At 39.9% G+C, this 21,747-nt stretch overlaps 2 protein-coding genes across 16 annotated transcripts in view; one reads left to right on the forward strand and one right to left on the reverse strand.

Moving 5' to 3' along the window:
- Positions 1-344: 344 nt before the first annotated feature.
- Positions 345-13,567, reverse strand: POLR3F (RNA polymerase III subunit F). Of its 4 annotated transcripts, XM_027559644.1 has the most exons (10): positions 13,359-13,567; positions 11,925-12,042; positions 6,253-6,320; positions 5,883-5,903; positions 5,691-5,758; positions 4,265-4,377; positions 3,738-3,881; positions 3,402-3,509; positions 2,325-2,516; positions 345-1,202 (listed from the first exon to the last, which is right to left on the reverse strand). In XM_027559644.1, the coding sequence occupies exons 1-10, from the start codon at positions 13,418-13,420 to the stop codon at positions 1,125-1,127; spliced, it is 972 nt and encodes a 323-aa protein (XP_027415445.1). In that variant the 5' UTR covers positions 13,421-13,567; the 3' UTR covers positions 345-1,124. The 4 variants fall into 4 exon arrangements, with proteins under 4 accessions (XP_027415445.1, XP_027415446.1, XP_027415447.1 ...); XM_027559645.1 differs by lacking the exon at positions 5,883-5,903; XM_027559646.1 differs by lacking the exon at positions 3,402-3,509.
- A 296-nt stretch (positions 13,568-13,863) lies between these two features.
- Positions 13,864-21,747, forward strand: part of DZANK1 (double zinc ribbon and ankyrin repeat domains 1) — a 52,642-nt gene continuing 44,758 nt past the window's right edge. For 8 of the 12 annotated variants that reach the window (XM_027559628.1, XM_027559631.1, XM_027559636.1 and 5 more), the window contains exons 1-3: positions 13,901-13,983; positions 16,142-16,258; positions 19,589-19,742. In XM_027559628.1, coding sequence (XP_027415429.1) covers positions 16,150-16,258; positions 19,589-19,742 — 263 coding nt within the window. In that variant the 5' untranslated portion in view covers positions 13,901-13,983; positions 16,142-16,149. Of the gene's footprint in view, positions 13,984-14,108; positions 14,130-16,141; positions 16,259-19,588; positions 19,743-21,747 lie in introns of those variants that run through there. The other 4 variants (XM_027559629.1, XM_027559632.1, XM_027559633.1 and 1 more) reach the window with 3 other exon arrangements.

A 21,747-nucleotide genomic window follows, 5' to 3' on the forward strand; every position in this document is an offset into this window, starting at 1 on the left:
TTCAAACTGAGGTTTGAACCCAGGCCCCAGGAGTAACTTTCCTTTCCCTTGGCCCCTGGCTTTTGACCTGGACACAGAAACCTTTAAGTGGCACCACAAAGTGAAAGTACAACAGCTGAGATCCTAAAAAGCCCTATAGCTGAATTCTGTGCAACAAAACATGAAGTGACCTATTGTTTTCTGTTCACCTAAGGATTGGGACTGAAAGTGCTATTGAAACTGAGGACAGTTATAACAACTTCTTGCTTAGTTCAGACCTGTTATATATGGAAACAAATTGAAGATAGGATAAGGAAAGAAGAATGATACTCCCTTCCCCCCCCCCAAAGGAATGGAAGGCAATGGATTATTTTTAGTTTTAATTTTAGTTAAATAAGAATCTAGGGGAAAATTCTAGCAAATAATACAATTGAGCCACAGACTTTAACAACAAAGAGCCAGGGAAGATATTCCCTTTAGGATGAGAACAATGAACATTTATGCACTGAAAACATGTCCTTGACAACAGTCACCGTTTGGGTTTGAGGTAAGTACACCAATGTAATCCTCAGAAAGAACATTTCTGACATAAAAAGGCATCAGTAGTGTGTGGAAAGGGATGCTCTGCTGTCTCCCACCTCATGCTCCAAGTCTGCGTCCTCCCCTGCTATTCCTCCTTCCCCACTTTTCGTTTCTTCTCAATGAAACCGTGGAGAAAACAGAAATGGTGACACTGAGCCATATGTAAAAAATTCCCAATGAAGACCTTGATAAACACCTTTAAAACAGGCATTTTAAAGTTCTGGCCATTATCACAGTCCTTGGCGAATACTGACTCGCTGGCTTCTTTTCTTGTGAATCATCAGAAATCTCGAAAGTTCCAACAGGTGGTCTTCCAGAGGTTCTAAGTATTTTACTTACTGAAGAATGGATTTCTCCACTAACCTTATTATCTGTTTCATACCCTGCTGACTACACTATCAATATAAATTTAGTCTTCATAGATTAAAAAAAAATATTTTTCTGTAGCAGCAAGTCTGTACCTTGAATGCTGTCAAGGGAGTGTGATGTTCCATCATGAATTAAATTATTTGCTCCTGAAGTAACTTCATTTGCAAAACGTCAGCAAAGTTCATAGTTCTCTATTAAAATTCGAGCCACTCTGTCATGTAAATACAGTTAGATGGTGAAATCTCACCACCTTCATGGCAGTCATCAAAAACCTTTAGAAAAGAAAAAAGGTTACATTCAAACTCAAGTTTTAAAATTAGTATATTATAGGTAATGTCTTAAATATCAACTAAAACTAAAAATTCTAACAAAATATCCAATATTTCAAGCATTTATTTAAAGCAATATTAAAAACAAAACTTTCAAAGTGAAAGGTTAGGTCCTGGAAGAAGTCCTGCTCTGATCATGGTTGCCACAGCACTAAGCTGACTAGTCTACCTGTCCACTGGGCAGAAGGCAGGCAACGGTCCAGGATCGGAGATCTGTACACACAAATGACTTAATCTTAACTAATCAAGTGTTTCATATTTAGTCACCTTCCTTTTTGTGAAAGTGCTAAATAGAATTCCCAACAGAGTAGCCTTTTTTCTGGGAGTTGAAACCAGGGCATGAGCTGTAGACAATAGAAAGCAGACAGGCAGTCCGAGAATATACACACCACAAGAGCAGGGACAGAGCCTGCAGCATGGGTGGGAACGAACAAATGACGAGTGTGGGCGTGCTACAAGGGAGAACATGTCACCTCCGGGTGTGAGGCCTGGTTGTCAAGTCTCAGCTGAATGCTCTCAATCTTCCTTGCCCTAAGTCCCCTCACACTAATACCACTAGCTCTAAGGGTGCAGGAGGATTATGAGACCACAGACATTTTCAAAAACATGTCTGGCCCACAGCAGGTTCTCACCAAACCCCATTACCCTCCCTACTTAGGTGAAATGGTTAGCCCTCAGCAAAAACTGCATTTTGCAGGGAACTCTCAATGTATGCTCAAAGTATGTGGCAGCCTGGATGGAAGGGGAGTTTGGAGGAGAATAGATACATGAGTAAGTATGGCTGAATCACTCTGCTGTGCATCTAAAACTATCACATGGTTAATCGGCTATACCCCAATAAAAAATAAAAGGTTAAGAAAAGAATTGTGCATTTTGGGATCAAGAGCAGAAAACCAATTTCCTTAAGGTGGTTATTATAGGGAAGAATGTAAGGTGATGACATGCTCACTAAAGGTCTGTCATCAAGGTTACATGGTGCTTTCAGCAGCTCTTGCTGGTACGTTAAGTTAGGTGGCATCTGCAGTCGCAGGCAGTAAAGTAGAAAGAGAAGCCATTTTAACTCACTGGGCAGAGTCCGCAGGGTGCCCGGACCAAGCCTGTGGGCAGGATGATGGGACTGACCGCCCGGTAGAGTTTCATGTGTCCGTCCACACTGCCAACGGTGCCCTCTTTGGCAGCAATGATCGTCATCTCTACTTTCCCATCATAAATGAGTGTATTCAAGATGGTCTCTATGTCCTCCATGGACAGCTCCACCTACAAAAGCAGTATGTTAGAAAGGACTCAAAACAAGGAGTCATCCTTCTGGAGGGTGCTGATAACAGTAAAAGGTCACAATTCTTGATGAAGTGGGGAAGGATTGTGCTACAGTAACTGAAATCACAAAGAAGTTGAACAATGGCCTGAGTGAGAGTAGACCACTCAGATTCCAGGGATAGAGCACTGAGCTCACTGCTGAGCTTGATACCTGCTGATGTCTTCGCCCTCCTAGGAGGATCTAGACTTGTCACATTTCTTTAGCAAGAATCTGATGGAGATTTATAAAAATGCTTAAGCAGAAAGGTACTTTAGACAGCAAATAGTCCAAATTCCTGTGCTGTTTTTTTTAAATAAAAGAGAACTGGAGAGCAGAAATGAAAATGACTTGTCCAAGCAGCCACTTCAGCATCTTCTCTGATGGTGAGGGGCAATTAAGCACAGTGTCCATATGTACAGATCTTCCAAAGAATGTGCTGACAGTGCCACTTACATCTCCTAAGTAGGAAGCTACCAATAAATGACAACCGATACTAATGACGGATGTTTGGCACATATGTTGAAATGTCCCCAGGAGAGTCAAGAACTTGTCAGAACAGACTTTTGCATCTGGTAGTGAAATGCATGGCCAGGCTTCCACCCTGCTGCTCTGGAGCCCAAGCTCAAAGACATACAGTTCAGAAAGTGCCTGACGGCCAGGACTGCCTTTGCCTGCCTGGCTTAGGACAGTGGGTTCTACATTTTGCGGATTCTGTAGAACATACACAGATATCACCTGAGAAGAGGGTCTGGGCCAGATGTGTTTAGAATACAGTGTAAACCATATCCCTACAATGAAGCAAAAGTTTTTAAAAATAAGATGAAAATTAGAGACTGGGCTCTGACCTTACTGATTCCCAATTCACAGATATACTTCCACACTTCATGTGATGAAGCAAATGAACTATTTCTTTGTATCATTGGATTCTGTTTGCTTTCTCGTGCGGTTTCTGCCTATTAGGGTAGAAATATAAATTTCATGAAGAATACCAGTACCTTCTGAACACAATTTCTATAGAGGATAATCAACAACAGGACCTATTTTGTTTAGGAAAAAGGACCAATTTCAGTATTTTCAATTCCTATAAGATACAATATGTATGATTAAACATTGCTTATGAAAAAACTTAAAAAAAAAAAAGAAAAACCACTTGGAGGGATGTTTCCTCAGTTATAGCTCACCTTGGTTTGTAGGAATTTAAAACACTGTTGGTTAAGCACCTCCACAAATTCAGATTCAAAATCCTGGTCACTGTACCAGGCCCCACCTGTCACAGAGCGGTCTGGCTGCAGGTTATAGAGCATATACACCTTCTTTTTTGAGGCCTAGGGGAAAAAACCACATACACAGCAGACGGTTAAAAGGTAACAAAGCAGTTTTCCAAAACTAAGACTTAAAAACCCCAAAACTTTATATTTCACACCAGTGTGGGATTTACAGAATTACTGGGACTACAGGACAACATACCAAGTCGCCTTGTGCTTGGCTTCCCCTATTAACACCCGACATTATCAGAGTACATCTGTTATAGCTAATGGACTAAAGCAGCATCTCCAAATGGTCCAATGTGAGCTACAATTTTGAAAATGTTTTTTGATCAGTTGTTTTAAATCATGACATAGCCGAAAGAACGATAAACACCTGAAATATACTTGGAGCAATATATGTACAGTGAACATTCAAGAGAAGAAAAGAGACTGTTACTCACTGCCACAGACTTAACGGCTTTGATAAGCTTTTTACTTTCCAAATTCTTTAGAATTTTGTTAATTTCTGTTAATGGCAAGTTGCTTTTGTATCGGATATCTCTGCTCCATATTCCTGTAAGAAAGTAAAGTAAGATAAGTTTAATACTATAGGATTTGTGTTTCTTTTCCCATTGCTTATATCTCATTGTAAATCTAGCAAAATATGTATATAATCCTGGAGCATTGCTATAGGAAAAATGACGCACAGGTAAGAATCTCAGATAAAGTAACAAAAATATGCAAAAAAGTTGTATGTTCCATTTTCTAACTGGAAATTTCTTGGAATGCTAACATGGTATCTTTTAAAAATCATATGATAAGGGACATTTTTCTAAAGGAAGGAAAATCTTGATGTCATTGAATTAACATACATTGGCCTTTCCGTGCCCTCCTACATTCCAGCCTCTTTTTTCTAAAATTTCACTTTAGATCGTATACTGTGAAAAACAAACTTAAGTTTGGGTCAGGGTCAGTTGCCATCCTCAATGGAGAGTAATTAAAAAAAAAAAACCTTTAGAGAGCATCTATGTGTATGTATGTCCACTATATTTGGAAAACAGAAAGATTACAGTTCTTACAGTCACTAAGAACCTGTGCAGAAAGCTACGATTTTTCTTTCAAAGAAGGAAATAAGTATTATACGTATAAAGGGAATTTATGTAAAAATATTTTGCTGTATTTTCTTCCCAACAAAAAGGCATAAGATAGGAAGATTTTGTTTTAAATAGAGAATGCTGTCTTCATATTTATTTTTAAAATGTAATTTAACTTCCTAACACATAGAAAAATTGTACAATTTTAGGTTACATCATAATTGCTGAAGCTAATATCAATGACTCAAACAGGTCTTAAATTGTAATAACAGCAATTTAGATCCCGTTCTTTGAGGGCAACAGGAGAGGAACTAAACAGCTGTGGAGGGAGCTACATCAGACACTGCCATGGGGCACTAGGTGTCCCATGGTTTCCTACAAAAACCAAAGAGATGTTATGATCCACAGTTTACAGATAAGAGGAAGAAACGAAGGCTTCCAAAATTTAGAAAGTGAGGATAAAAAAACCCTTCAGTTTTAATTTATTTGCTTCAGATAATACATGTACATGGTTCAGAATTCAGAAGTTTCTTTCCATCTCCGCCCGTGGCCATCTAGTTCCTGCCTCCCTTGAGGCAACAACAGCATCACTCTTGGGTGCCTTCAAACATATGTACATTATAAATATGTATACATATGCGTGTGTGAGTATGTGTGTTATATTTTCTTCTCCTTTGAACACAAAGTTCAGCAGACTGAACTGACTACTCTACACCCTGGGAAGCCAGGATCTCCATCCCTAATATCTGGTCTGAGAGACAATGTTTTTTCTGCTTGTTCCTCTAAAACTTACCTTTATTTCCTGCATCCTCTATGATCTGATACACTAGTTTTTCTTGGTTATCTGATCCTTTCATTTTACTGCAGGGGAATAAAGCAGAATTAAAAAGGCAAAGAGGTACAGGCTAATCTAATCATCTATACAATCACTTAAAGGAATGAGTAGACAAGTCATCACATTGACTTATTTACCAAAAGGGCTTACCTTAAAAAGAATGAGACAGGGCTGTATGTACCAGAATGAAAAGATGTCCAAGATACAGTAAGTGAAAAAAAACAAGTTGCAAAACAGTATGGATAGCATGATCCAAATTTGTTAAAAAAAAAAAAAAAGAAAAGAGATTATATATAAATATATGGTATATAAATATATAATAATCTATATATATTTATATATACCTATAAGAAAGGATATACACCAAATTATTTAGAGTCACTATCTCTGGGGAATGGAACTCCTGTGGGAGGTAAGATGATTTGCAGGACCAGGTTTACATGATGCAATTCTGTACTGGCCTTTCCTACCCAAACATATATTACTTTTACAATATTAAAAATAAAAATCAGGTGCTTACCCAGCATTCTGAGAATCCTTTATTCTATACAGAAGTCCTGTATTGCTCCTTAAGAGATCCAATTGACCCTAAAGTTTTGTTTTTTTTTAAAGAAAGAAAATAGCAGTGAACTATTTTGGAGACATATCAAATCCAATGGCAAGCATTAATGCACTCTTCAATGTTTTACACAGACTAAAATATCCTACCTTGTGTAATTGTCAGTTCCTTCCTTGAGTACTTAAGATTTTCCCTACATATCACATGTGATATGTATATTTTTTAAACTTAGCTCTTTATATCACCATTTCCTCAAATATTAATACATAACAATTTCCTACATGTTAGATCCTAGCCTAGTTATAAGATCAATGCATAAGAACTTTAAACAAGCAGCTTTAGAATAATAAAAATTCATATTCAAGTAAACTGAATAAATATAAACATAATAAAATACAACATCTTTAAAAAGTTCAGATAAAGGCTATTAATGCAAAAATATTTTGACACAATGATTCCATGCTCTTGCATTTCCTTGAGTCTGAACTTGTGAGAATGCCGATGGCTGTACCACTGGGCTCCTGGCAGTTCAGGGAAGCATCACTGAGAGAGGTTCCCATGAGTCAAGGCTGGGCAGACCCGTAACTTGGAATCAGGTTGGTATATGGGTGAAAAGCAGTCCTTTCCCTCCCTCCCCCGGCCCCCTAAGTGGAAAAAATTGAACCACAAAGCCCAATTTGGAAGTTTGTTTAATTTAGTTTGTGAACGTTTAATGAACACCTGTCCTGGGAACATTTTTGGGGTGGGGAGGACAGACATGAATTCCAAGAGAGAATTCCACAGCTGATTTCAATACCATCGGGGTGGCGTGAGGACAGAGCCAAGTGAAGGGGGGGATGGGCTCCCAGGAAAGTCGCTTTGGCCCAGCCTGTGGGTTCAGGGGTGCTGCCTGGAGTTGAGTCTTAGGATGAGGAGTCAGTGTGTGAGGAAAGGAGGAAGGGCCTTCTAAGCAGGGGAGACAGAATGAGCAAAGGCCCGAGACACAGAACAGCGTGACGTGCCAGGGAACAGAGAACAAGCTGTTCCCTGTGAAAACTAATTTGTGAGGCAGGGGGTGCAGAGAGATGAGGTCAGTGGGGAAGGCAGGGGCTCAGAGTGGTAAACCCTGGAGTCTGGACTTGAATCTCCAGAGCTGAGAGAAGGGTTTCTGGTGGGAGGGTAACTTGGTCAGAAGTGCCTTTAAGACACAGCAGGTTGCTCTGAGGCACACACAGCGAGGAAGGCCGTTAAGATGCACCTAACAGTTCAAGAAGCCAAGAGCCTGAACACATACAGGGGTGGGAGGAGTGAAAACAGGGGAACGAATTTGAGGATAGTTTAAGGCAACCCACTCCAGTATTCCTGCCTGGAGAATCCCATGGACGGAGGAGCCTGGTGGGCTACAGTCCACCCGGTCGCAAAGAGTCGGACACGACTGAGTGACTTCACTTTCACTTTCACTTTAAGAGCTAAAATCGGCAACACTAGTGATTTATTAACAATTACTCCCTTGCTTAAAATTCTTGAGTAGCTTCACCACTGCCCACTGCAGGACTGGCAACAGGTGACTGCTGAGGATAATTTTCAGATAGAAAGAAAAAGGCTGAAAGTGGAGTCTGAGGACAAAAACATTTATCACCATACTTCCCAGCATCCCTTGCTCTATGCTTCCAGAAGCTGAAGACCTTCACCATGGTGAAGCGACTAGAAATCACAACACTCCTTCTCTTTTGGTTAGAACAGGGTTCAGCAATCTGATGCACTGCTTTTTTTTTTAATTGAAGTAATGTTATATTAGTTTCGGGTGTACAACATAGTGATCTCAAGTTTTTATAGACTGTACTCCACTTAAAGTTACTATAACATGTTGGCTATATTCCCTGTGTTGTACAACACATCCTGTTTCACCTCTTATGCCCCTGCTCACTTCCCTCTTCCAACTGGTAACCACTAATTTGTTCTCTGTATCTGTGAGGCTGTTTTGTTATTAACATATTCGTTTATTTTTTAGATTCTGTTGGGAAGTGCAGTACAAAATAGCCATATTAAGAAAAAGTCCTTGGGAAAATGGCGAAGGGCCAAAAGTACCTGGCTTTGTGTACTGTGGACAAAAACATCTCCTGCCTTTGGTTATGCTCGGCGCCAAGATTTAATAATAAATAAAGATGTTACTTGAAAAAATGGGTTATGGGATAAGCACATGAGTCACCTAGAACACACTGTCCTTAAAATGTTTTTACTGATTATGTGTTAACCCTGTATGCGCTCTGCTGGCCGTATACTTTAAGCTCTTTGTTCCTGCTTCTATAGAAAGACTTGACTACAAAAATAAACTTGTCCGTCCTTACAAGAGACTGTCCGAGTGTCATTCTTTCAGGTTCGTCGCTTCCGAGTCCCGGGGAAAAAATCCCCAACAGATTCCACACATAAATGATAACATATAGTATTTGTCTTTCTAACTTATTTCACTAATACCCTCCTCCAGGTCCATCAATGCTATTGCAAATGGCAAATTTCATTCTTTTTTTTACAGTTGAGTAGTATTTCATTGTATGTATATGTGTGTGTGTATATCTCTATCTATATGCCACATCTTCTTTATCCACTCATCTGTTTTTGTTTGTTTATTTTTTCCCACTCATCTGTTGATGGGACAGTTAGGTTGCTTCCACATTTGGTTATTGTAAATAATGTTTCTATGAACATTTGAGAATTGAAGTTGCTCAGACGTGTGCAACTCTTTGCTATCCCATGGACTGTAGCCTACCAGGCTTCTCCGTCCATGAAATTTCCCAGGCAAGAGTACTGGAGTGGGTTGTCACTTCCTTCTTCAGGGGAACTTCCCAACCCAGGGATCCAACCCGGATCTCCCACATGGCAGATAGACTCTTTACCCACTGTGCCACCAAGGAACATTTGGGTGTGTATACCTTTCTGAATTAGTCTTTTTGTTTTCATTGATATATATACCCAGGAGTAGAACTGCTGGATTGTATGGTAGTTCTATTTTTAGTATTTTTGAGGAACCTCCATACTGCTTTCAATAGTGGTGGTACCAATTTACATCCCACCACCTACAGTGTACAAGGATTCCCTTTACTCCACACTGCCACCAACATTTGTTGTCTGTGGTCTTTTTCATGATAGCCACTCTGACAGGTGTCAGATGATACCTTATTGTTTTGATTTGCATTTCTCTAAAAATACTGCTACAGTTTCTGTCAGAGCATGTTCTGCCTATGTTTTCTTCTAGTTTTACAGTTTCCGATCTCACTGTTAGGCCTTTAATCCATCTTGGAGTTTGTTTTTATATATGGTATGAGAAAATGTCCTAATTTCATTTTTTTACATGTGGTTATCCATTTTGCCCAGCACTACTTGTTGAAGAGACTCTTTTCCCCATTATGCATTGTTTCCTCCTTTGTCTTAGATTAATTGACCATTAAGTGGATGGGTTTATACTGGGCTTTCTATTCTGTTCCACTGATCTATATGTCTCTTTTTATGCCAGAACCATACTGTAGTATGGTCTGAAGTCAGGAAGCATGATACCTCCAGCTTTGTTCTTTTTCTCAAGATTGTTGTGGCCATCTGGACTCTTTTCTGTTTCACATGCATTTTTGTATTATTTGTTCTAGTTCAGTAAAAAGTGTCCTGGGCATTTTTATAGGGATTGCATTAGATCTGTAGATTGCTTTGGGTCATATGGACATTTTAACAATATTAAATCCTCCAGTCCATGACCATTGGATATCTTCCTATTACTTTGTAGTATTTTCAATTTCCTTCATCAGTGTTTTAGAATTTTCAAAGTTAGGTCTTTCACCAGTTTGTCTCTAGCTGTTTTACTCCTTTTATGTTACTTCTAAAAGAGACTGTTTTCTAGCTTCCTCTTTTTGATAGTTCATTATCACTGTATAAGAAAGCAACAGATTTCTGTATATTAATCTTGATCCTGCAACTTTACTGCATTCACTTATTAGTTCTAATACCTTTTTTGATTGAAACTTTAGCATTTTCTTTATATAGTATCAAGCCATCTGCAAGTAAGGACAGTTTCACTTCTTCCCATTTGTATGCTTTCTTTTTCATATCTGACTGCAGTGGCTACGACTTCTAATACTATGCTAAATACAAGTGGTGAGATGGGCCTCCTTGTCGTCCTCCTGATTTTTTCTTTCTCTTTGGCCGTGCCTCACAGCTTGTGGGCTCTTAGTTCTCCAACCAGGGACTGAACCTGGCTCCTGGCAGTGAAAGTGCCAAGTCCTGACTACTGAACTACCAGGGAATTCCTATCTTCCAGATATTAGAGGAAAGGTTTTCATCTTATCACCACTGAAGATGATCTTCTCTGTGGGTTTGCCAGAAACAGTCTTTATTATGTTGAAGTATGTTCTCTCTATACCAACTCTGATGAGTTTTTATCATGAATGGATGTTGAATTTTGTCAAATGTCTTTTCTGCATCTGTTGAGATGATCATGTGACTTTTAAGCTTCCTTTTAATGTGGTGGATTATACTGACTGATTTGTGCATACTGAACCATTTTTGCATTCTTATAATAATTTCCATTATCATGGTGTATGATTCTTTTTGTGTATCATTGAATGTGGTTCGCTAATATTTTGTTGAGGATTTCTACATGTATATTCATCAGAGACACTGGCTTCTGATTTTCTTTTTTTACTATTATCTTTGTCTGATTTTGGTATCAGAGTAATGATGGCCTTGTAGAATGAATTTGGGAGTGTTTCCTCCTTTTCAAATTTTTGCAATGGTTTGATAAGGATAGGTATTTGCTCTTCTTTATGTGTTTGATAGAACTACCCTGTGAAGCTATCCAGTCTTGGACTTTTCTTTGCTGGGAGGCTTTGATTAATAATTCAATTTTACTACTAAAATTGAATTAGTAATCAGACAATTACAATCTGGTCTGCAGAAATTGTCTATTTCTTCCCAATCATCACGTTTATCCCTTAGCTGTTTATTGTAGTTATAATTAATATTTCCATTTTTGTCTTTTAATCTTCATACTAGTTTATGTATTTGATCCAAAGCCTTTACTATATATTTGTCTTTACTAGCAGCAAGATGGAGAAGGCAATGGCACCCCACTCCAGTACTCTTGCCTGGAAAATCCCATGGACGGAAGAGCCTGGTAGGCTGCAGTCCATGGAGTTGCTAAGAGTTGGACATGACTGAGCGACTTCAATTTCACTTTTCACTTTCATGCATTGGAGAGGGAAATGGCAACCCACCCCAGTGTTCTTGCCTGGAGAATTCCAGGGACGGGGGAGCCTGGTGGGCTGCTGTCTATGGGGTCGCATAGAGTCGGACACGACTGAAGCAACTTAGCAGCAGCAGCAGCAAGAAGCAAACAGAAGGTGGGAACAGATTATGCCTATATGTACATGTGTGCCAGTATGTACCTTAGTGACAAATTACTAAATATAACAGTTAAAATACAATTATTTGTCTTGTAAAAATGCATATTACTTCTTTCCTTAGTTTAGGGAGTCTGAGCTGTTTCCTGGTTTGAAGTCTTATCAGTCACAACTTACCACACTTTTGAGAATGGTTTCATTCTACATAACAGAAAGTAATGACAATTACAACATATAAATAATTACATGAACTAGCTGGATTCACCTTACCATGGACAACAGTCTATTGATGGCCACTGCCCGCTGTTGGGCTTCTATATGCGGCATTTCATTCTGAATTACTTGGTCTGTGATTCCATGAGGGAACTGGTGACATAATTCTATAATCCTAGGAACAAAAGAATTAATGATATTCATGTTTTTACCTAGTTCAAGAGTCAGTAGGGGGAAAATATAGGCAGAACAGTTTAGAAGTGTGCCTTTTTTCACATTTGACAGATAATCTGGGTTTCTACAATGGTTCTGAATGAAAGCACATTAAAAATGAGGAAGATGCTTTTGAAGTACACAGTTGCATTTTTATTGTATTTAAGAGAAGCATTTCTTATTCATATGAACTTTAAATTAGGACAAAAGTCAAATGAAAACACAGAAAAACACATTAAAGCTGAGGCTTCAATTTTCTCAGATGCAACAAGTATGACAAAGTGAAGACGCAGTGCCTTGGGTAGCCACAAGTCTGTAAGCAGGAGGCAGATCAAACACTTCTGGAGGGAAGTCAAAGTTTCTTTAGGGACAATTCACCACAACTGGGACCTGGTTTTGGAATTATCCCTAACAAACAAAAATAAACCTCAAGTTTCACCTTGTCACAGGATCATCATGTGTGTTATTAATAACAGTTTAAAAAAGCTGGGGTCTTTATAAATTCTGTGGTAACCTAAACACTTCAGTGCACGGTAGAGAATATAAAATTATAAGATGTTTCAGTTCAGTTTTCACCTGCTCAGTCGTGTCCGACTCTCTGCGACCCCATGGACTGCAGCACGCCAGACCTCCCTGTCCATCACCAACTCCCGGACTTTACTCAAACTCATGTCCATTAAGTCAGTGACGCCATCCAACCATCTCATCCTCGTCGTCCCCTTCTCCTCTCGCCCTCAGTCTTTCCCAGCTTCAGGGTCTTTTCAAAAGAGTCAGTCTTCGCATTAGGTGGCCAAAGTATTGAAGATGCTTTGGGAGATGCTTTGGGTAAGCGTAAGATGCGTTGGGTGCCCTAAAACCTTCACTTAATTATGGCGCTCAAACCGTTTGGTGTCTGTTGCTTCATAATCGAAAACTGCACCCTAAGTCTGGTTAAACCTTCCGTCACGGGAGTTCCTTGGTAACAAGGGCGATCCTGGATCAGAACGTTGTTTACACCAGTACCCCATGGAGTCGCAAGGAGTCTGACACGACCAAGCGACTAACACTTTCCCGGGGGGAAACGCCGAGTCTTCACTCTGGGCGTGGATCACTTTAAGGAAAGGTGCGCCTGAGTAGACAGCTTCCCTGACAGACCCAAGGAAAGGCCGGCCACACAATCTCGTCAACTGTCCGACTCGCTCTGAACTTCTTAAGAGTGCCGTCTTCCAGAGACGGGAGAAGGGTCCGGGAGAAAGGAGGCCTCCAGAGGCGGGGAACGAGCCTCACTCCCCGATTTACCTGTTTTCGATTTCCACCGGATCCGCGTCGGGCGGCTGCACCTTCACCTTCACCTCGGCCATGAGGGCGCAGGTGCCGGGACCTTGGGGGAAGAGACCTCTCCGGGCGGCCGGACTGCGAGCCGAGGGAAGCCAGTCGCGGGTAAAGACAGCGCTCGGGGGGGCGCAAGGGTCTTTCTTCCTCAGGTCGCAGGCGGTCCTTCTTTGCCGGTCGCCTAGAGGTGGCCAAGTCGCGCCTGCGCCGCTTCACGCTCGCGCGCGCTGTTCTGATATTTTCATTCTGGTATTTCGTTCTGGTATTTCCAGAAAATCAGAGACTGTCGCACGAACAAGCCTGGTTCTCATTTTGAGTTGGGAGGCCACCTTGTAGCGCTTTCCAACCTCTGTGAAGGCAAGTTCTCGGACGCCTACGGTTAGGCCTGAAGAAAGGAGCGCTCTGCGGCCGCCTGTCTCCGGGCCAACCGCAGGGGCGGAGCTAGTTGCTAGGAAGCGGGTTCCTGCCAATCACCTGCCCAGCTCCCGGTGGGCGGGGCGCGGCTCGCAGCGTCTTGGTAACCCGTACAGCCGCAGTGAAGGAGAAGACCAAGGGCGGTGAGCGGTGGGCTGCCTCGGTGGGGGCTGCGGAGGTACCCAAGGGGTCCCGATCGGGTCCTGGTGCCTGGGGGAGGGGGAGGGAGAAAAGGGCATCCTTCGTTCAGCCGAGTCGTGGCGGTGTCCTTGGCTGCACCTGAAGGACGGAGACGGGGACCAGACGGGGTTCCAGAACCGGGCGGTGAGGGGCAGTCTGGATGGAGGGATGGCGGGGTGGGGGATGCTGTTGACGCAGTCGGGCCTAGCGGATCGGTCTACGGATGGATCCCCTTCGCTCGGGGCCCACTGGCCTACGCACTGTCAGCCTTTCAAGGACATCGCCTAGTCGCCGCAGGAATTATCCCCCCCCCCCCCCCGCCACCCCCAGACGTTTTTATTTTGAACTAATTTTTAACCATTTTTAAATTTTAACTGCCTCTCACGTAAATGAAAATGTGAGGATGGGCACGCTCCAGAGCCCTTCTGCAGGGGCTGTCGCGCTATCCGTATATGTATCTGCAATTTAAATTCTTAGCCTCCGACCTGGAACTATCCAACCAGGCATCAAATTCACCCCTTAAATTTAGCCATCCCACCTTTGGGTTATAGTCTATGACAAACCTCAAACCACAGAGACGTTCGGGGTAGTTTTATTTATTTATTTTAAAAAAATTTTTTGGCGTCATGTCATGCGTGGCTTGCAGTAACTTGGTACCCCCACCAGAGATTGAACTAGAGCCCCTGCAGTGAAAACATCAAATCCTAACCACTGTACCGTCAGGGAATTTCCAAGGCAGCATTGTTTAGAATAAAACCCAAAACTGAAAAGAAAATAATAAATGCCCAATCACAAATTGGTAAATAAGATTATGTAAGTATTTGGAAAATTGTAAATAATAGGGGAGGGTACAAGAAGTACTCTATAAAAATTGAATTTCAATGTAGATTTTAACTGAGTAAAACCTATGCATCCATTATCATTGAAATTTGAACAGACCATCCGAGATGTAAATGGTTTTTAAGGTGTGGGATTTCCCCCCTAAATCCTTTATGTATTAATAATTATGAACACTCCCATACCCAAGAAAAAAATCACTTAAGACCTCCATACTTGTACTTAATTACTTATAAATACAGTAGATGGAATGGGAGACTGTTTTAAGGTGTGGGTCCCCCCCCCAATCCTGGGTGTATTAATAATTATGAACCCTCCCATCCCCAAGAAAAAGATCACTAAGACCTCCATACTTACACTTAATTACTTATAAATACAGGAGATGGAGTGAGAGACTTTTGTGTTCATTCCTCACTTTTTATATCCATGCCAGCTTTCTTCTGGCTGAGGCGTGACCCTCTGTCATTTTCTAAAGTTTCTTTTGCAGCTTTCACAGGCACGAACCAATTGATGACAACTGCAGGACTTTGAACATGGAGCTTTCCCAAGGGAGCTGGCTCTAAATGAACATTTCATGCTACATACAAAGTTACTTCTGTTCCTCTTGTGTGCTGTCTTGCCTGAAGTCAAGAGAGGTGGTGTACTAAAAAGAGGCAGGTCAGACTGGTAATGATCCAGGGATTGCTTAGGTCTGGTCATCAGTGATGATCTCTGCTCTGACATGTGCATTTAACCTGCTCACTTTAAATTTTATTCCCCCATCCCATACACTCCTGCTTCCCTCCCACCCCAAAGTGAGGTAAATACTCAGGTAATCAAAAGCCCACACAAGATCTCAACAGCAAAAATACAGCAGAGACAATAATTATTTCCATTTAAAATGATATTTGGGGACTTCCCTGGTGGTCCATTGGTTAAGACTTTGCCTTCCAGTGCGGAGGGTGCCAGTTCATTCCCTGGTTGGGGAGCTAAGATCCCACATGCCTTACAGCCAAAAAACATAAAACAGAAGCAATGTTGTTACAAATTCAATAAAGACTTTTAAAAATGATCCACATCAAAAAAAATTTTTAATTATATTTATATTACACACGACATTGTAAATCAACTATATTTCAATTTAAAAAAAGACAAAAGAACTGAAATGAGTCTCCCAAAAAAGAAAAAAGAAAAATGATATTTGTAGATGGTAGAGGAACAACATTCTCTTTAGTTTTTACTAGTCTTACTGTATTTGAATGAGAGACTTCTCTTCAGTGTCTGTTCACATATAGGTGTCCGTTGGAATTTATTTTCATCCACTTTTTTTTTAATGTAAGGAGGGAAAATGACAGCTGGTTCAGTGTGTGTCCCTCAAATCATACCCCTGCGGGTGCCTCAGCCCGGAAAAGCCAACCATGAAATTGATAACAATACGCTTTTGGAAATGAAATCAGGTAAGAATCAAATGTACTGAAATTGTTTAAAATAACCCTGCCATGTTCTCTATATTCATCTGGTTGTTGATTTACCCTCTTTGCATCCTTTCTATAATCAGAATCTTGGGATGATTGTAAAACTTTCAAAATTTGAAACAATGTTGGTTTCTAGAGTGGCATTTATATAGGTTACAACAGCTGGCTCTTGCCAACCTTCCATTTGTGTTGGAAAGATTTGCAGCAACACTATGACTTACTTTAACCAAGTTGCTGCTGCTAAGTCGCTTCAGTCGTGTCCGATCCTGTGCGACCCCATAGACGGCAGCCCCCAGGCTCCCCCGTCCCTGGGATTCTCCAGGCAAGAACACTGGAGTGGGTTGCCATTTCCTTCTCCAATGCATGAAAGTGGAAAAATAAAGTGAAATCACTCAGTCGTGTCCGGATCCTAGTCAGGTTAGGATGTCCCATTGCTTCCCCAGACTTTCCCAGGATTCTCAGTGTTTTTCTGGGATATCAGTTTGACCTGCTAACACAGGTTTCCCAGTCAGACAGGTTGGAGAGTGAACAATCCTGGCTTTGAAAACATCTAGTGATCTTCAGTACATTCCTCAGCCTTTCTTAGTCTCAGCCTCTAGACTGTAAGAGACCGATAATATTATCTATAGTTTAGAGTCATCATGAGGATTAATGAATTGATATGTGATGTGAGAGGCACACAGGTTCTGGCACATGGTGATGCCAAAAGACATCACAACTATTTCTGCTGAAATAAAGCAGTGAATGTGTTTCTTTTTCATGCCAGAAACACACACACACACTCATTTACATATGTAATATAAAGAGAAGGAAAAGTTTTATAGATAGAACGTATGAACAATTACTTGTTTAAAACAGACTCTTGATTTGCAGCCACATGGATGGACCTAAGAGATGATCAAATTAAGTGAAGTAAGTCAGAAAAAGACAAATATCATATGATATCACATATATTTTGAATCTATAAAAAAATGGTACAAATGATCTTACTTACAAAACAGAAATAGACTCACAGACATAGAAAACAAACTTATGGTTACCAAAGAGGGTAGGAGGAGATAAATTCAGAGTTTGGGATTAACAGGTACACAGTACTATATATAAAATAGATAAACAACAAGAACCTATTATATAACACAGGGAACTATATTCAATATCCTGTAATAGCCTATAATGGAAAAGAATCCGAAAAAGAAAAAACTATATACATATGTATAGCTGAATCACTTTGCTATACACTTGAAAGTAGTACAACATTATAGAAAAATAGATTTCAATTTTTTTAAATAGAAAAATTAAACTTCAATTAAAAAATAGACTCTGAGACTCCAGTTACGTATTTGAATAACTAATGTGCATACAAACTATATGTACCGATGATGTGACACCTGGGCTTCCTAGACTGAGAGGTCCAAATAAGAATATATATATTATACTGTGTCTTCCTTTATCTTAAAAGCTAATATTATTTTAAAAATTCCTCAAACCAAAATTCAAGTCTTAATATATGTGCTCATAACCCTCAGGAGAAGTTGGGTAATGATTGACAAATGATGACAGGGTATCCAATTTCTCTAATATCTGAAATGTCTAATAAATGAAGGATTCTGCAATTCAGTGCCAAAAGTAATAATATCCCAATAGGAAAAATGGACAAAGGATGTGAAAAGACATTTTATAGGAAAGGAAATATGTGTTTTAAACGTATGAGAATATGCTCCTATTCACCCTTCACTTGCTTGTTGAGCAGAGCTTATCCTCTGCTTCATTTACTCCCTTGTACTTAATCACCACTTAACAAATTCTATGCAGTCGTTTCCTGTTTGTGTGTGTTTTTTTTTAAATTACGAGAGGAGGGACTTTGGTCACTGATGTATTCCCAGCATCTGAAACAGTGTCTGGCATGTAATAGGCATTTGGTAAATACTTGTTGAATGAGTGAGTGAATCTTACTCAAAATATAAGAAATATGAGTTAAAGCTATGAGATACTTTTTTTTAACCTGGGAAATAGAAATGAAATATCAGCAAAATAAAAGAAAAAATGATCACACACGATATGGTTGAGATGGTGGGTTAACATGCACTTCCATTCCCTGCTGGTAGCAGGGTGAATTGTTTCAATGTCCATGGAGGGAAGTTTGGCAACATTAACCAAAATTACAAACTCACATAGCTTTTAACTCAAGAACAGTACTAGTTCTACATATTTTGCAGATATACTTATAAAAAGAACTCTTTGCAGGGTTATTCATTATAATGTTTGCAATAGCAAAAGTAAAAAAGAAAGAAAAGGAAAAGAAGATGGTTTATATGTTCATCTGTAGGGATTGGCTGTTGGCCAGTGATTCATCCATTGGAATAGAATGCACTGCAGCCATAAAGAAGAATGGGGTGCTTTTGAATGGAGCAATATAGGACAATATACAAGATACAATGTTAAATGAAGAGAAAAAGGGTGTGAAACAGGGCATGATATGCCGTTTGTATGTACAAAGAGGGGGAGACTTAAAAATATGTACGTATATGCTTGTATGGATGTAAACTACATACATATATTGGAAGGACAGTTGATATTATTGGTTGCCTTTGGGCAGCTGATGAGGGCAGGGAGCTTGGAGGGAAAGTTTTCATTGTATATCCTTGTTTGACCTTTTGAATCTTGGATCATCTGAATTTATTACCTTTACCTTTATTACCTTATTACCTTTATTAATTTTCCCAAGAAGTGCACGAATCATTTACCAAGTCCAAATAAAATAATAACAAAACCATTTTTTAAGCAATGCTCAAAAATGAAAAATCAGCTTCTGCTTTCTAAGTAGACACTGTGGCTTTAAACCCCTGCTTGGTTTGTATCAGCGCTCTGTCGAAGAGGCAAAATGCCATAGTGGTTCAAGAGCATGGTCTGTGAGCAACTAAGATCCAGCACAGTCAAATGAATAAATTAAAAAAAAATGTTTTAATCCCTCCTGTTTTAAAAAGAAATCAGCCTGATCAACAGATCCAACTTCCCAGAAGTCAGATCAAAATTCTGCTGTCATTTACCAGATTTCTTAACCTCTCTGGGACTCAGTTCCCTCATCTATAATGTGGATATAAAATAGACCTATCTCATAAAGTTGTACTGATAAAATTAGTTAATTCACATAAAGCACAGTGCCTGGCACAAAAAACTCTATTGTTAGTTATTGTTATTCACTTCTACAGTATATATTTTTTAAAAATCTCATTAAATGACTGATCCCTAGGCATTATTCAGGGACTTGCTACTTTAGTGTTAATTCTAGATATCCTGTTTTGGGTTTTTCAGACACCCCGGATGTCAACATATATTATACCCTGGATGGCAGCAAACCTGAATTCCAAAAGAAAATTGGTTATGGTGAAAACACTACCTTTAAGTATACGAAGCCTATTACCCTGCCTGATGGAAAAATACAAGTTAAAGCTATCGCAGTCACTAAGTAAGTCAAGAGCATAATGACTGGGATGATTTATATTTATTATGTTTTAACTTTACTCATTTCAATGAGAATCGGTGCTGGATTATAAAGACACTAAAGAAAAAGTTATCTTAATTTCAGCATATGTCTGTAACCTTTGTGTTTGTCTTTTATTGAGTTATACTGTAAAATACACATATTTACATACATAATTAACATGAGGAAAAGTTTTATGGATAGAACATATAAACAATTACTTGTTTAAAACAGATTCTGGATTTGCAGCCACATGGATGGACCTAGAGATGATCATATGGGTAAAAGGGTATAGTTCAGTGACGTGCAGTGTGTATTGATACTGTTTTTAGTCTGAAATCCACACTGGGATTTTGGGAAAGTGAAAGAAAGTGAAATCGCTCAGTCATGTCCGACTGTTTGCTACCCCATGGACTGTAGCCTGCCAGGCTCCTCCACCTATGGGATTTTCCAGGCAAGAGTACTGGAGTGGGTTGCCATTTCCTTCTCCAAAGGAAGAGCCTTTTCAGGGTTTGGGACCTCCGAACAGATTTGTCTTGAGGAAAATGCTGCTTTTAATAGATGGTTCTTTTATTCCCCAGGACATGGCCTATGACCACCATGGTTCTCCATCTGATTTTGTACTGACTTTATTGCCCTTCAAAGCTACCATCATCTTGATTTGTTAGGTGTTAGCTAATTCATTCTTTTCTTTGTCCTTTCTTTCCTAGTCAACACTTTTTTTTCAGTTTCAAGTATAGAGATACCACTTAATTTGGTAAACTTCACCGTGGTAAACGTGGTAAACTTCATCTTTAGAGAAAAAAGATCCTCAAATGCTTTGCAGATTAGTCTGTGATAGAGGAATTATTTTGTGCCGCAAAACAGGTTTGGCCACATTTCTGGAAGACTAATACTGGGGCTGGCCCAGGTAATTTAAATTAGACTCCAGGCTCCCCCTGCTGGCTAAACTACTGCATGGCCTTTTAAGCTACAAATTCTACAATGATGATTGCTTGGCATTAAAAAAATTTTTTTTAATAATAAAATGAAAACAGAAAAAAACCCTGACACATGATTATTCTTTATTAAAAATTGTGATATGTGGCTTTTCCCACTTGCCAACCCATTTCTACTGAAACAAGTCATCTCAGTTATTGAAAACTAATAAGCTGATTACTCTGGCGCATCATGCTGCAAGGTGACAGTAAAATGAAGTCGCGATCAATGACTTTGTAGTTCAAAGGAGTTAATAGAACTTCCAGCAGAGTCTGAAAAATAAGGACACTGTTTATGCGTCTCACCATCTTGTTCTGTGCCCACTAAGTGTCTGCTCTGAAATGCTGTTAGTATTTCAGATATGCTCAGCTTAGGAAAAGTACCTATACAAAAAAAATTTGAAAGTTAGTGCTTGTATCTAATTGTGATAAAATAGTTCTTTATGGAAATCATGCAGCTTTGTTCAAGTCTCTGTGTCTAGGTTTTTCAGGCCATTAGTTTCTTAATAAGGAGAAAAAGGCCTTTAGATAAGACTGTTAACAATGAAAGGTCTTTAACATATTAAGAGGAAAACCTGTGGTCATGAAGTTTTGAATGATATACAAAAATATTTGTGATATAGTCAATGAAAAAAATTAGGATGTAAGATGACACACTAGTATTGTGACACTTGCAAAAATACACAGAGGACTTCCCTGGTGATCCAGGGGTTAAGAATCCTCCTGCCAATGCAGGGGACACAGGTGTGATCCCTGGTCCAAGAAGAACCTTCAGAGATGCTGCAAAGTAACCAAGCCTGTGCTCCACAATAAGAGAAGCCACTGCAGTAAGAAGCCCATGCACCACAATGAAGAGCAGCTCCCGCTTGCTGTAACTGGAGAAACCCTGCTGCTGCTGCTGCTGCTAAGTCACTTCAGTCGTGTCCGACTCTGTGTGACACCATAGCCAGCAGCCCACCAGGCTCCCCAGTCCCTGGGATTCTCCAGGCAAGAACACTGGAGTGGATTGCCAT

This window comes from Bos indicus x Bos taurus, chromosome 13 (genome assembly GCF_003369695.1).
Source record: "Bos indicus x Bos taurus breed Angus x Brahman F1 hybrid chromosome 13, Bos_hybrid_MaternalHap_v2.0, whole genome shotgun sequence".
Taxonomy (NCBI): Eukaryota; Metazoa; Chordata; class Mammalia; order Artiodactyla; family Bovidae; genus Bos; species Bos indicus x Bos taurus.